General features: G+C 54.7%; 1 protein-coding gene across 7 annotated transcripts in view; it reads right to left on the reverse strand.

The window, feature by feature from the left end:
* Positions 1–1,934: 1,934 nt before the first annotated feature.
* The window catches only part of VAV2 (vav guanine nucleotide exchange factor 2), a 119,220-nt gene continuing 106,450 nt past the window's right edge, over positions 1,935–14,704 (reverse strand). For 2 of the 7 annotated variants that reach the window (XM_064394110.1, XM_064394112.1), the window contains 15 exons: positions 14,074–14,088; positions 13,565–13,674; positions 12,774–12,875; positions 12,551–12,639; positions 11,874–11,890; positions 11,352–11,373; positions 10,099–10,226; positions 9,845–9,919; positions 9,251–9,303; positions 8,458–8,574; positions 8,253–8,340; positions 8,041–8,164; positions 7,109–7,195; positions 5,005–5,159; positions 1,935–4,359 (listed from right to left, as the gene is read on the reverse strand). In XM_064394110.1, coding sequence (XP_064250180.1) covers positions 4,312–4,359; positions 5,005–5,159; positions 7,109–7,195; positions 8,041–8,164; positions 8,253–8,340; positions 8,458–8,574; positions 9,251–9,303; positions 9,845–9,919; positions 10,099–10,226; positions 11,352–11,373; positions 11,874–11,890; positions 12,551–12,639; positions 12,774–12,875; positions 13,565–13,674; positions 14,074–14,088 — 1,230 coding nt within the window. In that variant the 3' untranslated portion in view covers positions 1,935–4,311. Of the gene's footprint in view, positions 4,360–5,004; positions 5,160–7,108; positions 7,196–8,040; positions 8,165–8,252; positions 8,341–8,457; positions 8,575–9,250; positions 9,304–9,844; positions 9,920–10,098; positions 10,227–11,351; positions 11,374–11,873; positions 11,891–12,550; positions 12,640–12,773; positions 12,876–13,564; positions 13,675–14,073; positions 14,089–14,704 lie in introns of those variants that run through there. The other 5 variants (XM_064394113.1, XM_064394111.1, XM_064394114.1 and 2 more) reach the window with 4 other exon arrangements.

The following is a 14,704-nucleotide window of genomic DNA, read 5'->3' on the forward strand; positions in this document are numbered from 1 at the left end:
AGCCTTTCACCAAGCTCAGGATGGACAGTGGGCAAAGTGGCAGCTCCTGCAGCCCCTGGGAGCCCTGATGTGACTCCAGAGCAGGAATGAGAGGGTTAATTTTTGGGGTGATCAGTGCAGTGCAGAGGGAGCCTACACAGTTCAATCTCCCCCTATAATTTTTAGGTTAATTCTAAATTAAAGCAGCGCAGCAGCTCAGGCGCCAGCTGGAGTTTCTAGGTCACAGAAAACGTGGTGAATGCAGGGCTGAGGCAGCCAGGCATGCTGCACACTGTCAACACTGCCTCTGCCACCCCAATCCTCATCCTCAGCGGAGCTGCAGGCTCAGCTCTGCCCCACAACCTCAGTTTGGGCTTGGGGAGCACCACCAGCACCTGACCCTGAGCCAAAATCACCCCAATCCCACAGAGTGCTGCTGTGCTGAGCTCTCCTCCTGGCCTCCCCCTGCCTCAGTTTCCCCACCCTGGAGGCACAGCAGTTTGGGCCATGGTTTTGGGGTGCCCTGGCTGGGCTGGTGAGCTCACAGGGGCTGGAGGGCAGTGCCAGGGCCAGGGCAGGTGGCTGTCACCCTGTGACAGGAGCAGGAGCTGCTGCTGGCACAGGGCAGCCAGCAACCCCCAGGCTGTGTTTGCTCAGAGCTCTGCTCATGGCACGGATTTCATCAGCAGCTGCTCTTACTGGGGCAAAAAATGAGAATAATAAATAAAACCCCGTGCCTGGCGTGTCCCCCCGCTCCTGGGACAGGCCAGGGGCTGTGCAGGATGGAACCGGCTGTGCTGGCTGGAATTCATTCTGCTGTTAATGCCCCTGAACGCTGCTCCTGCTCTGGTTACTGCACCTGGCCCTGGCAGGGCACGCTGCATCAATGCCCCATTCACTCCTGAGTGTCAGACCCTGCACTGCAGCAACCCCCAGGAGCAGATTTTGGCATGAAGCCACGGTGGAGGCACCCACCTGCCAACTCCAGCCACTCCCCAGGGGCTCAGTGTCCCCAGCCCTGGGCTGGCAGGGATGTCCCCAGAGGCTGGACAGAATGGGAACAGATTTTTGCACTGCCTTTTTGGGTTGCAAGCTCCAGTGCTGCTTTTGGCAGCCCAGCTGTGCCATTCACCCACCCAGGGCCAGGCTGGGGCTCAGCAGCAGCACGGGAGGCACCAGGCACCTAAACCTGGTATTTTAGTGGTGAATGTTGGAGATTCTCCACTAAAATAGACCAAACAGCCACGAGGAAAGGGCTTTTCCCATGCAGGGTCAGCATCTGGACCAAGGCTTAACACCTGGCTGGGCAGCACCTTCCAAAACCAGCATCCAAAATTTAGCCCTGATTGTCCGAGTAAAAGCCCTCTGCTCACTGCTACAGCCCCTCCCAGCTGACCCTGGGAAAAGGGAAGCACTGGGGACTCCAAGGGTGGGAAAAATGAATGTTCTTAATGAAATTACATGGCAGCTCACAGGGACATCCCATCCCTGCTCAAGGTGAGGCCTCTCGAACACCTCAGGTTTTTATAAGCAGCTCTGCAGCTTATTTACTGCTCTGGAACACGCTGCTGCCTGCAGGGCCAGGTGGGATTCTGGAATATGATATCCAGGAGTGACTAAAAGCCATGGAAAATCAGCCTTTCCTCCACCCTGCGGGGGTTCAGCTCAGAAAAGGAGTCCCAGGAAAGCTCCTGGATGGGACAACTGCACGAGTGGCAGCTGCTCCAGGAATGAGGAGCCTGACAGGCACCACAGGAGGGATCTACTCCAAATTTTGGAGGGGTAAAAGCACTTACTGTTCATGCCAGGAATCGGGAAGGAGCCATCCCTGGGAGCAGCCATCCTCCCTGGATGGGCCAAGCCCCCCCTGAGCCCCAGTGCAGCCAAGGGGGTTTTAGTGACAACGACCCTGACACCCCTGGCACATCAAAAACCATGGCTGGAAAAAAAAAACCTATCAGCAAAATTACACTTTATTTTTGGGGTTTTTTTTCTCCGTTGGGGAATTTACTTTGATGAGTTGTAACTTAAAAAAGGCCTGGAAAAACCACATGCAAAAGGGTTTCTAAGTAGCAGCTAAAGTTTCTATTCCAGCATTACAAGCTATTCCAAATGATTTCCAAATTCCCAGCTATAAACTATTCCATTAAACAAACAGTTTTATCTTTAAACCCCCTCCACCCTAGCCCAGTTAGTGCAGTGCAAAGGAAAAACCCAAGGAATTTACATATTATTTTCCAACATATCCCATTGCAATCCAGAACGATCTGCGACGACCTAAAATAATACATCCAATTTTCTCGCCATCATAAAAAAACATTTCCCTTTCTTATTCACAGATATATTTGTGGCAAATGGCTGAATAATTACTTACAAACAGAACAATCTCTTCTTTTTTTTTTTTAACAAGTTTCTTACACCAGTAAACACAAGAGGGAGAGCTCTCAGGGGCTGGGGGGGTTTGGCAGGGCAGGCAGAGGGTGGGGGTCCCTTTGGGGGACACAGGTGGCCTGGTCCCTGTGGCAGGGCTGTGCTCTCCCCAGGTGATGCCCTTGCCACCTTACAGACTTGGCCACGTTCAACAGGAGGGGCTGTAAGGCTTTAGGATGTGAGGCAGAACAGGAGCCAGCAGGAGTTTGTGTGTCCCACCCACCCAAATTGTCCCCTCAGCTCCAGCACAGCCTCTGCAATGGGACAAGGGGACAGTGGCACCCTCTGCTCTGCACAGGAGAGGGAATTGCCAGCTCCCTGCTGGCTGCCCCCCTCAAGCTGGCCATGGAGGGGCTGGCTGGGAGGGGTTAGCACCAAACAGTACCTTGGGAATGCCCTGAGCCCCCCTTGTCCCTGTCACCTCCTGCTGCACACACCTCACACTCCCAGAGCTCCAGGAGCAAAGCAGGGTGGCTCTGGGCCTCTCACTGAGCAGCAGCATGGAATCCCCAAGTCAGCAACATTTCCTCATCCTTGAGAGATCCAAACTCTTCCATTTCTCACACAAAACATTGTTCTGCTGCTCTGTTTGCAGACCCCCATGCCAGCAGCACTGCTCACCCAGCCAAAACTGGCATCTCTCAGACCTGCAGCAGGATCCCACAGCAGGAACACCCCAAATCCCAGGGGAACAACATCAGGGCATGGAAGCACCAGCTCAAAATGCCACGAATTCAGAGAGGCAGCTCCTGGGGCTCAGACACAGGGAAGCTGTTCCCTGCCACGCTCCCACACGTGTATTTTGTTTGCATTTGCACTTTGGGAAGGACAGAGGGTGCTCAGGACACAGTGGGAATGTCACAACACAAGGACCTTTACTTGACAGCAGCAGCAGGAACAGCCTGTGGGAGGAAGAGCAGGGGCAATGCTGCCAGCCCCCAAAAGTGCACACAGCTGGGAAAAGGAGATGCTTTCACAGCTCAGGGACAGGATTCAGGACTTGATAGCGTAGCCCTTATTCAGGTGGGTTCACCCTGAGCTCACGAGGTGGGAATTGTCACAGCTGCAAGGAAAATCAGCCTGGCTTGGGGAGGACAGACCCAGGGACACGTCCTCTGCATGGACCTGGTGCCTTGGTGGCCTCTGAAACCCTTGTGTGGAGCACATCTCCAGTCCTGCAATGCACTGAGACCTCCTGCTCACCAGTGGGACCAGTCTGATCCCTGGGCACCCCCCTGCCTGCAGCAAGGCTGGTGGGACTGAGGTGACTGCAAAGAAAATGGGCTCGGGGTGCCAAAATGGCTTTTTGCCCTCCTGGCTGACCTGGAGGTCCACTTCTAGCCCACACCTGAGGGTCAAAATGGTCACAGCCCTCTCCTCCTTCCAGGCCAGGTGTGCCCACCCTGCCCCTCACCCTGGCCACAGCACAGTGCTGCCCATGGCTGCCAGGGCCACTGCCAAAATCCTGACCTGGGAACCCCGTGAGTGGTGTGGCAGGGGGTCTGCATTGCCTCCTTGGGGCTCCCTCCCCTGGACCCCCTCCCCAGATTCTCACCCAGGCACAAAACCTGCCTCAGCCCCCCTCCAGCATCCCCAGGGTGGCTGTTAAAACCCCCTGGCACAAGAGGGGTGCAGTGCCCAGGCCCTGCTGGGCACCCAGAGTCTCTGAGCTCTGTCCATCGGGGAGAGCGCGGCTCTCCCGGGGCTCTCCACCGGCGCCATCCCACAGCCCAGCAATCTTCTGTACACGGAGCAGGGGCCAGGCTGGGGCAGCCTGCACGCAGGGGGGGTCGTGAGGGGCTGCAGGGGCAGTCCTGGGAGGTGTCCAGCACGGGGACAGTGTGCTCAGGCTGCAGCTGCTGGCTCCGGGCGCTCGACGACTTCCAGCGGCCGCGGCCGCGCTCACTGCACGCCCTCCTCCTCCACGTAGGTCGAGGGAAACCAGCCCACCTGTGGGGGGACAGGACAGGTGAGCTGGGGAGCTCAAGGGGAACAGCACAAAGCTTGCTGGAGCTCAAGGATTTGGAGAACTCAGGGACAGGGTGGGGTTGTGTCCAGTGCAGGGCCAGGAGTTGACACTGTGATCATTGCAGGGCCCTTCCAGCTCTGTTTATTTAAGGGAGCTCCTGTCCTGGCACTGGGATTATTGCCCTGCCATCAAGTGCTGTTGCCAGTCCTGGATGTGCCAGACCCTGATGGCGTGAGCCCTAATCACCCTAATTTGGGATGGAGTACATCACCCTGGAAGGGTGAATCTGTCTGCAGGAAGAATCTGCCTCCAGTGCTGCAGAATCTGTGGGACACCAGGCCAAGCCTCCAGGCTGTGGTTTTCCCAGGCTGCTGAGCCCTGCAGGGCCTGCAGACATCCTCCACGGGCAGGTTTAGGGAAGATCAGACCCTCCCAGCCACCTGTGTGCCCTGGATATCACTGCCAGTGTCACAAAGCACCAAATGGCCACACAGAGGAGGCTCTCACAAGGTGACATCCCACCCAGAACCCAGGAAAAAGCAGGACACGGGACACACCCCCTTCCCTTCACCATCCTGACAGCAGGGAGGACATCCCACTGCAGGAATCCCCCTGGGGGCACTCACCCTTCCGTTGGTCTCCCCTTTCCACCATCCCTGGTCCCCTCCAATCCTGCTGTAGATCTTCACCACGTCCCCCTCCCGCAGTGACAGCTCGCGCATGTCCCGCGCCGCGAAGTTGTACCGTGCCACGGCCGTGCCTATGACCCGGGGGGTGAACACTGCCAGGGGACAAAGCACAGCGCCTCAGCGCCTGCCCCCACGCTGGCTGAAGCCTGGGGAAAGCTTGGATGGGTTCAACCTGGGTTTTTCAGCATGGCACCAAGAGCTGGAGCTGCTCGGATGGAGGGGTGGCATCAGCCGAGCTGCTCAGCCCCGCGCGGGTGGGGTGGTCGGGGTTCCTGCTGGGTTTGAAGGGTTCTGAGGGCTTGAGGAGCTCCTCTCTGCTGGTCAGGGGTGGAGTGGGGGTCACTGGGGTGAAGGGCACTATTTGGAGGTGGTAGAAGGAAGGATTTCATAGGAACACACAATTATTAACAAAGACATCATGGGAAAATCCTGTTCAGCTCTCAGTGTCAGGTCTGGGAGATTTGCCTTGTGGAGCTGCCACCCAGCTCCCAGCACCTGATGGAACCACTTTTGTAAATCAACTCGGATTTAAGCTCCTTCAAAACCAGAGTGCTGGGAACGGGTTCTCCTAGAGGTGTTGAGTGAATCCTGTGTGCTTTGCATGAGGAGGAACCAGCTCCTAACCTGGAACCTCCCTGCTCCTGTCCCTGCCAGGGAAAAACCTTGGCAGCTTGGTCCCATTGGAGACCAAATGGTGCCAAACCCTGACACTGAGCAGCACCTTGGGATGAGGAGATGACCCCAGGAGCCTTCCCAGGAGCTGAGCTGCACCAGCACAGCCCCAGCCCCAGGGATCTCCATCACTTCAGGCAGGGGATGCTCAGGGGAAGCACAAGGAGGGGGAAGGCAGGGGCAGCACTCAGCATTCCTGCCCCAAATCTGGGCACAGGAAAAAAAGCTGGAGAAACACAGCGGAGGGGTGGGATGGGCAGAGGAGGAGAAAAATGCACATCCTCTGAAGTTCACAAAAAAGAAATAAACACTCTGAGGGGATGCTGTGCTTCACTCCCCTCTCTCTCCCAGGATTTCCAAGGGTTAATTTCAATTATAAAAATGTGCAAACCAAGGTTGAACAAAGTTTGAGGGAAAGCTTTGCCCAGGTTTTCAGCTCTTGGGGTGGAAGGAGATGAGGATGGCGATGGTGTTGGACACACAATGTGCAACCACTGGAGGGTCTGTCTGTCCTGGCCAGGCAGCCAGGCTGGAGGATGGACAGAAATCAAGGCAGCTTTGAGCTCTGTCATCAGGAGCTTGCTCAGAGCCCCTTGCTACACAGATCACTTCCTGCAGTAATTTCTATGCAGTCAGAGAATCTCAAAAGCCCAGATTTGTGCTTGACAAGTTCAGTGTTCTTCCCAAACAAGGAAGGCACATGTGGCTTTGCTGGTGATTTTCTCTGTCCAGCCTAAAGGAGAGACTGAAAGATAAAAACTTCAAAGGGAGGAAAATCTGGCAGGATTTTGCTCTGATGCCATCAAGAGGGAGGGTGACACCAGCCTGGAAAGGGTGACACTGCCCTCTCAGTGGGGACACTGAGCCCCAAAACACCCCTGACAGCTCAGGTGTGTCCCTGTCCCCTCAGCAAGGGCTCCTGAGCAGCCCCAGAGAGCAGAGCTCAAACCCTGCAGGACACTGGGATGCTCTCCTGGAGGACAAGGAAGGGCAGACTGGGACAGGGTGAGATGCTGATGCTCAGGGTGACACACACAGGATAAGCAGGTCGAGCTTGAAGTACATCATGAGATCCCAAAGTGCTACATCCACTTTTTTTTTTTTTTTTGTTAATTTTAGCCCCTTTTCTCAAACAGCAACAAATCCATCTCCTCCTTGCCTTGAATTTGGGGAGAGGGGGGAGTGCATTTTGCTGCCAACCAAGCCACGGTTAATTAACCTAATTAACTGATTTCCCAGGGCAGCACTGGGGTCCCCCTGAACTGCCTGTGGGGATGGAGGGACAGGGGGGACCCCACAGGTGCCACTGGTGATGGCTTTCAAGCTGGGGATGGTGGCAGGTCTCTCCAGCAGGGAGAGGCACTGGTACCTGACCAGAAGGGACTGGAGGAGCTCTGAGAAGAAAAGTTGAGGCCCTGAGGACTGAGAAAAGAAAAGTTGTAGGAAGCGCAGGAGGCTGCAAAGAGGTTAGAGAGAAACAGAAAGAGGCAGAACACGCATTAAAAAGGAAATTAAAATAAAATATTATAAGGCACAATGCTTTAAAAGCTGAAGGAGGGATACAGGGCAAAGCATGCAGAGGGTCTTGTGCAGGGGCTCCAAGCTGGGACAGCTGAGAAAAGGTCTGGCCACAGCCCCACAGCCACTGGGGGCTCCAAATTCATCCTAGGGTTGTATTTATTGCAAAAAGGTATTTAAACAACTTTTAAAACCTGTCTTTCTTTGGTATTCTTTTCTAAATATACCACGGAGAAAAATATTTAAAAGTTATTTTTCCCCACAAAGCAGTTAGTTGTGCACTCAGGCTTTTGGACAAAACAACATCTTGCATTATTGCACTTTTTTCTTCCCTTTATTTTGATTTTTCCTTTCTTCTTCTTTTAGACACAGACTTACCCTTTCACCCATCACCTCCATTAAAGGAGTCCCACTGGGACTCAAACCACCACAAGTCACACTGGAACTGGATCCATTAAAACACAAAAATCTCCCATGGGTGGGAAAGACAGGCTAAATCCCACCAAGTGAACATCACATCCCTGAGCGTGGGCAAACCACAGGGTGAAAAACCACAGGAGGGGAACCAGCAAAAACTGTCCCTTCAGAGAGCAGCAGTGCCAGAGAGCCCCAGCTTGGCCAGACCCCTCCACCTCCGGCGAGACCCATCCTGAAAATGCCACCAGCCCAGAAGGACTTATCTGCAAACTGAGCAACTCAAAGCCTACAGTGAAGCTGTCAATTCCTTCACCCACTGCTCCTAGAGCTGGCAGGAAGGGGCAGGTTTTCCATGCTGGGCTTTACCTGGGGAGCGGGTGAAGGTCCTGGAGGTAGAGCGCTCCCGGGATTTGTAGGGGTATTTCAGAGTTGTGTCCAGCTGCTTGAAGCTCTCCTTCAGCGAGTGGCTCTGGTAGTACTCAACCAGCTCCTGGGAAGGAAGGAGAAGCACCTGGCTGTCTCTGCCAGCCCCTGCACGACTTGCAGAGAGAGTGCTACAAGGGGGAACAAAAACCCACCAGCAAGCTTTCGAACTTCTTGGCTTCCGTGATGTGGATCCAGTTGTCCTTCTCCACCACCTTGATGTGCTTCACCTCCTCGTTGAACCTGCCAACGACAGCAAAAGCACTTAAAAAACCCCACAGCCACATGCTCCAGCCCTGGCTCGTCCTCTGTGAGTGAGAAATATTGAATTATTAAGCTCCTAAGTGGGGAGTTACTCACTTAATGCTGATGGCAAAGCGCTCGGCCTCCGCCGGCCGCTCCCGGATCAGGTAGGTGCCGCTGACGTGAGACTTGAGCAGGTTGTCTGTCTGATGCCTCTCCATGTTCCCTGCAAACCTGAGCCCAGAGGTTAATTAGTCCATTTAATTCATTAAAATGAACTCGTATCCTTGAACAGGAATGTTCTGGATAGAAAGAGACATCTTTTTTAAAGGCATGGAGTATGGAAGGCAGGTGGAGCAACATCTGAAATATCCTGAGCAGGAAGGGAAGTGCCCTGAGATATACAAGAGGCTGCTGAGCCACTGAAGTACACAGAGAGTGGCCTCTTCCCTTTGAAGTACCTGACACCTGGAAAAACCCACTAATTGGGAATCAGTCTCCAGGTTAATGAGGCCTCAGCGAGAGCTGGAGAGCAGGGCTAATTTATATCCATGAATTCATAAACCTGGCTGGTGCTGGAGAGAAGGAGCAGCAGGCAAGCCAAGCACAGCCTCTCCTGCCAAGGCAGGAGTTACCTCCTTCCTCCCACAATCATTTTCTGGGCACACAAAATGGGAAGAGAAACCAGCATCTCCCTTTTTGCCTCTAACCCCCTCCACCAGTGAAGAAATCCCCACAGCTGCTGCCAGGGCTTTCAACACCCCCCAACCACCACCGAGGCAGCTCCACAGCCACAGAGAAAGCTGCAAGCAGAGCTCTGCTGCTCTGCACGTGGAATCCCTTCCTGGAGTGGATTCCTGAGCAAGCAGCACCCAAAAGGCAAGGCTGGGGTGTGTCTGTGCCCACTCACCACGGGTACGCTGTGTAGTCGATCTCCCGCGAGGGCGGCCGGCTGTTGGGGGGCTGCAAATTGAGAATTGCTCATTAACGAAGAGCCAGCAGCTCCTCGGGCTGTGTGGGATGCTCCTCTCCGCGGGAGGCTTCCCTCTGCCAAGCCATCCCCGGATTCTGGGCTTGGGCAGAGGAGGGCAGTGTTGTAGCTGAGCATTTCCCTCTCAGCTCCCAGCTGGGCTGAGCAGGCTGTGTTGGTTCATTTACCTGAGTGGTTTTTAATTGGGAAGCAGCTGACAACATTACAGCAAGCAGCTAAAAGCAATTAAAACAAACCAAATGCAGTTTTCCTGCCTGATCTCAAGCACTCTGCTCCTGGGTCAGAGAAGGAACAGAGCTGGATCTGATGATGCCAACCCCAGCCTTGGGAACAGGGCTGGGACCACCCTGCCCTGACACCTGCACCATGGCAGGAGGGATCCCCCTCCCCTCTGAGGCAGAGCACCTCACTGAAGGTCCAGGGAAGGACTGAGGTCTTGAGGAGAAGGCTGGAAAGAGTGACAGGGACAACCCCAGCTGGCAGTCCCAGCTCCATCCCCTCTCTGGCACTTACCCTGGCATCCACGGGGCAGGGTTTCACTGAGGAGCTGGGGAAATAACCCGACTTCTTCGTCTGCAGCAGCCTCCCCTGCAAAGCCAAGCTGGGCATCAGACTGGGATCAGCACTGGGGGCACTGGGCAGGGGTGGGGACAGGCCCCAAACTGCCCCTGAGCCCCAGCACACCCCTGCACCAGGAAAGCCCCAAAATCAAAGGGATAGTGCAGAAGTCACTGGTTTAGGAGTTTCCCAAGAGGAATCACCCTCACCTCCCACCACGGTGAGTCGGGGTCCCCCCTCAGCAGCTCCATCACGTCCCCAATCTGAAAGGTCAGCACTGGCTTCCCAGGAGGGGCTGGGGTTCCGTGGTAATTCTGAACAGCCACCATTTTAGGACCTGGCAGAGAAGCAAAACACTTTCACAACCTTGTCCCAGCTGAAACAAACCCAAACAGAACCAGCCCTCCTGAAGGCTGCTCCCCTCACCCCCTGACAGGGCACAGCAGGCAGGATTTAGGGGCAGGAAACATGAAAGCAGAAAGGAATGGTGTCCACAGTGAATGTTCTTGGCTCCTGCAGTCACATGCATGATTGAGTTCCCTGAGCAAAAATAAACCCAGGAAGGACCCAGCCAAGCTGAAGCTCCAGCTCCCAGCCCTGCACCTGGAATTGAGCCTCAGCAAGGAGCTCAAATCCAGGGGAGGAGAGGAAAATCAAGGTGCCTGGCCAGCAGCAAGGCCTGGCAGGCTCAGCAGTGACCCCACAATTGCAAAAGGGACCAGTGAACACTCAGCTACCACTGAATATCAGCTGGACCTGGGACTCAAAACGCCCCTGAAGCTCCCAGTCAAAGTCCACTTGTCTTGCCAACAACTGCACATTAAATAAACTTCCCCCACTGCACCAAACCCACAGTGTTTATCCTCAAAATGCCTCCCCACCTCTGCCTCTCCCCTCCCAGCAGGAGCACTCTGTGCTTGTTTTGTTGTTTTTTGGGTTTTTTAAACCACTAATTTGATTCAGGTTTCTTTTTGCCAGGCTTGGCTTTCCTTCCATCAGAAACAGCACAAAAACAAATTGTTCTTCTCCTTTGAGCCACAGCAGGGGCAGGGCAGGCCCAGAGCTCTGTCCAGGCAAGTTTTAAACACAGGAAGATAAAAAATTATTGCAGCAACCTTTGTGACTGATGGCCCTGAGCACACTGGACATGCTGCCCATCAGCAACAAATCTCCCTGCCAGAACATGCCTGCCCTGCCCTGAAGGTGGATTTGGCACGAGGGTGTCATGCCAGGCTCTCCTTGCTGTGATGGGCAGAGCTTTGCTGCCCAGGGGCACGAGGGCACCACAGAAACTCGGGGGCAGCAGGGGCAGGAGGGACCCCAGGCCACGAGGGAGCACAGGACCCTTCAGCAGGCACTGAAGCTCTCTCCTGGGTTTGGAAGGAGCCTCCCCCTCCCACACACCCAGAGCTGGGCATTCCTGCAGCCACAACCTGTCCCTGCCCCACAGCAGTGCCCTTACCAGGTCCTGCACCCAGTGAATCCTGCAAAGAAAGAGGAAAAAGGCTCAGTGAGGACACATCAGCCTCAATTCTCCCTATGAGCAGCCACCTGATGCCATTGGGATGAGAAAACCCCATCCCAGATCCCCCTGGTACCCCCCAGCCCATGGTGCCCACCCCAGCTGGGTGCTGGCACCTCCTGAGGGCTCTGGGGCTGCTTAAACTGGGCCAGTTCTAGGCTGGAGAGGAGGACACTGGTCCCAGCCCTGTCCCACTGGTCCCAGCCCTGTCCCACTGGTCCCAATCTTGTCCCAGTCCTCTCCCACTGGTCCCAGTCCAGTCCCACTGGTCCCAATCCTCTCCCACTGGTCCCAGGCCTCTCCCACTGGTCCCAGTCCTGTCTCCCTGGTCCCCAGTCTTATCCCACTGGTCCCAGTCCTGCCCCACAGCTGCTGGGACCCCTCTGAGGCCAGTGCTGGCTCTTCCCATGAGCTGCCCACAGCCACACTGGACAAGGGTGAGGAAAAGGCCAAACCACGTACCTGGTCTGCTGAAGAACCTGCAAGAGAAATGGTGGGGTAAAGGGTTAATTCAGCAGGTAAAAAAACCCCATTTTTTGGTTCTCTGAGTGTCAACAGACCAGCAGCAGAGTGTGGAGCTGAAGCAGGAAGGCCAAAGCAAGCTGAGGTCACTTGAGTCCTGCAATTTTGTTGCTTCCTCACCCAAAATCTTTCCAAAGCCCTCTGTGACCCACCCTGGAGCATCACCAGGGTTGTGCCCTGGGTGAGCACAGGGGAGTCCCAGCTTTGCCCAGTTTAGACCAAGGACACACATTTTTGCTGGGCTTTGGGATATTTGGGGTCTGGAGAAGAGATCTCTCCTCATCAGAAACGTTCTCCCTGCTGCAGACCCTCCTGCTTTCACTGTTAGATGAAGAATTGATCATCTCTCCTCAATGCCCACCCACAAGCGCTGGAGATCCCAGCCCTGCACAGAGCTGCTGTGACTCCCTGCCATCCATGGGATGCAGCTCTTTGCTTTGGAGAATTCTGCTCCTTTGTTTGCATTTTAAACCATCAACCAACGTGAATTACAGCTCTGGCAGGTGGGCTGGGAGCACACTTGTGGTTTTTTATGCATTAACAAACATCAGTGCTTTGCAAAGTGAATTTCTCAGATCATTCACGTGCAGCAACGAGCTGCTCACGAAATTACTCACCCATCTTGCAGGGAGGAATAATCTCCAAGCACTCCTTGTGAGCACCTGCTCCACATTTGGGGCAAAGATAGCCCTGGTAGAAGGTTCCTCTGTGCCAGCAAAAAAAAAAAAACCAAAAAAAAAAAAAACAAAAAACCAAACTCAGAAAATCCTAATCCAGCCTCAGCTTTGAGATTTTTCTTTCTGTGTTTTACTGCAGAACAGCAGCAAGGTTGTTGCTCACCTCAGGAACATCCTGCAGGCTTTGCAGTTGGTTGTCTTCTCAAATGTGTACATCTGGAAGTTGTGGTGATTTGCATTGGCTTTCTCTGGCTTGATGTTGGACCTGAGGGGAAGGACCTGGGAGTTATCAGCCTGTCCCCACTGCACCTCAGTCACAGCTGGGACACCACACAGACACCAAGCCCAGTGTGGAAGGAGATCAGGGCTTGGTTGTGGAGAGAGGATTTTGCCCATTACCTTCCCCTGGGACAGGAGTCATGGGTTTGGCCTGAGTCACCATCAGCCCAAGCCCTGCTCTGCTCAGGACCAGCCCTGCAGCACCACCTTCCCTCCTCACCCTGCTCCTGCTCCAGCCTGGTGCTCCCCAAGGACACCAGGGTGAGGTGTCCTTCCAGAGAATCCCAGAAAGCTTTGGATTGGACATTTAAAATCACCCCATCCCACCCCCTGCCATGCAGGGACACCTCCCACTGTCCCAGGCTGCTCCAACCCTGTCCAGCCTGGCCTGGGACAATGCCAGGGATTGGGCACCCTGTGCCAGGGCCTGCCCACCCTCCCAGGGAAGGATTCCTGCCCAATAGCCCATCTCAGTGTCAGAGATGCTTGGTGGGGATGCTCAGAGAACAGTTCCAAGCTCCCTTTGCACAGGGACTCACCCAGCAAGCCCCCAGGAGCTTCCCCACCCCACAGGTTTTGCTGTCAGAGCTGCTCTGCAGTGACCTGATGGCCCAAGACACTTTTCCCCCACTCCTGGCAGCTGCACCCGGGGCTGGAGCAGCCACCCATGCTCACATGGCCATTTCAAACTGCTCCATCCACTTCCTCTTCATCTCCTCAGTCTTGCAGAAGAACTGGAAGCCCTGCTTGCCCTGGAGGTGGATCAGGTAGAAGCCGTAGGACCACTGCAAGGGGAAAGAGAGCTGATCTCGCAGCAGAACACACCACGCTTCCACTCACAGGCCTCAGGCACTGCTCTGAGTGCCTGTCCCTGCCCCCTGCGCTGAGCCACGGCCGGGGACAGCAGGGGAGGAGGAAGGAGAGCTCCCTGTGTCTCACACATCCCGGTTAGTGACGCCTGAGCCGCCCGGCGCTGTGCACTTGGAGCAGACAGGACCTCATGGTGGCAGCTGAGTGAACCCAGATTCTTCTGCTCCACTGGATCCTCCCCAGCCCTTCTGTCCGTGCCTGACAGCAAGTGACAGCCCAGGAGGAACATCTGACCTGCCCACTGCACATATGCTCAGCCTGTCTGTCAGCACACTGCACACAAACACACACAGCCAAAGGGGTGCTCTGCTTACCATTTTTCCATGGGACTAGAAAGCATAGGAAAGCAAAGGGGAGAGAGATTTCATTAAAACACAAAGCCAGCAGTGTTCCCTAGGCAGTTCCTGGCTGTTGTCACCCCAGTGTCCCTTATCCCATCTGCACCACAGCTCTCCCCATGGCAGGGAAGTGGATTCAGCTGAAGGGGCTCACTTAAAGCAAGAGCTGGGAGGTTTTTCCTCCATGGCTGCAGAGTGAGCATCAAACCACAGGAAAATGATGTTCCTTCAGTGCTTTGAGTGCCAATTCTGGCAGCCTGGTGTGCAAAGCTGCCTTTCCAGGCTCCTCCACCCTGCAGCTTGTGGGAGAAAGAACATGCTGCACCTTCCCTCCCTCCTCCCTGCCCTCCTCTCCTGCCCATCTGATGTTTGCTACCTGACACTGGGCCAGAAAGCAGAGAGCAGCTTCCTAACTCCAACCATCCCAGCCTCCTCAGGGCTGTTCTGCCAGGACACAGGTCAAGGATCCAGCCCAGCCCCACATTAATAAACATTTCCCAATGCTATTTAAGGCTGCCTTGAAAGTTGAGCATTTATTTTCCAGTTTTTTTTCCTATTTTAAAAGGCTAATGGGAACATACTACCCTGAAACAGCTCCAAAATGCTC

Source organism: Passer domesticus, chromosome 18, assembly GCF_036417665.1.
Source record: "Passer domesticus isolate bPasDom1 chromosome 18, bPasDom1.hap1, whole genome shotgun sequence".
Taxonomy (NCBI): domain Eukaryota; kingdom Metazoa; phylum Chordata; class Aves; order Passeriformes; family Passeridae; genus Passer; species Passer domesticus.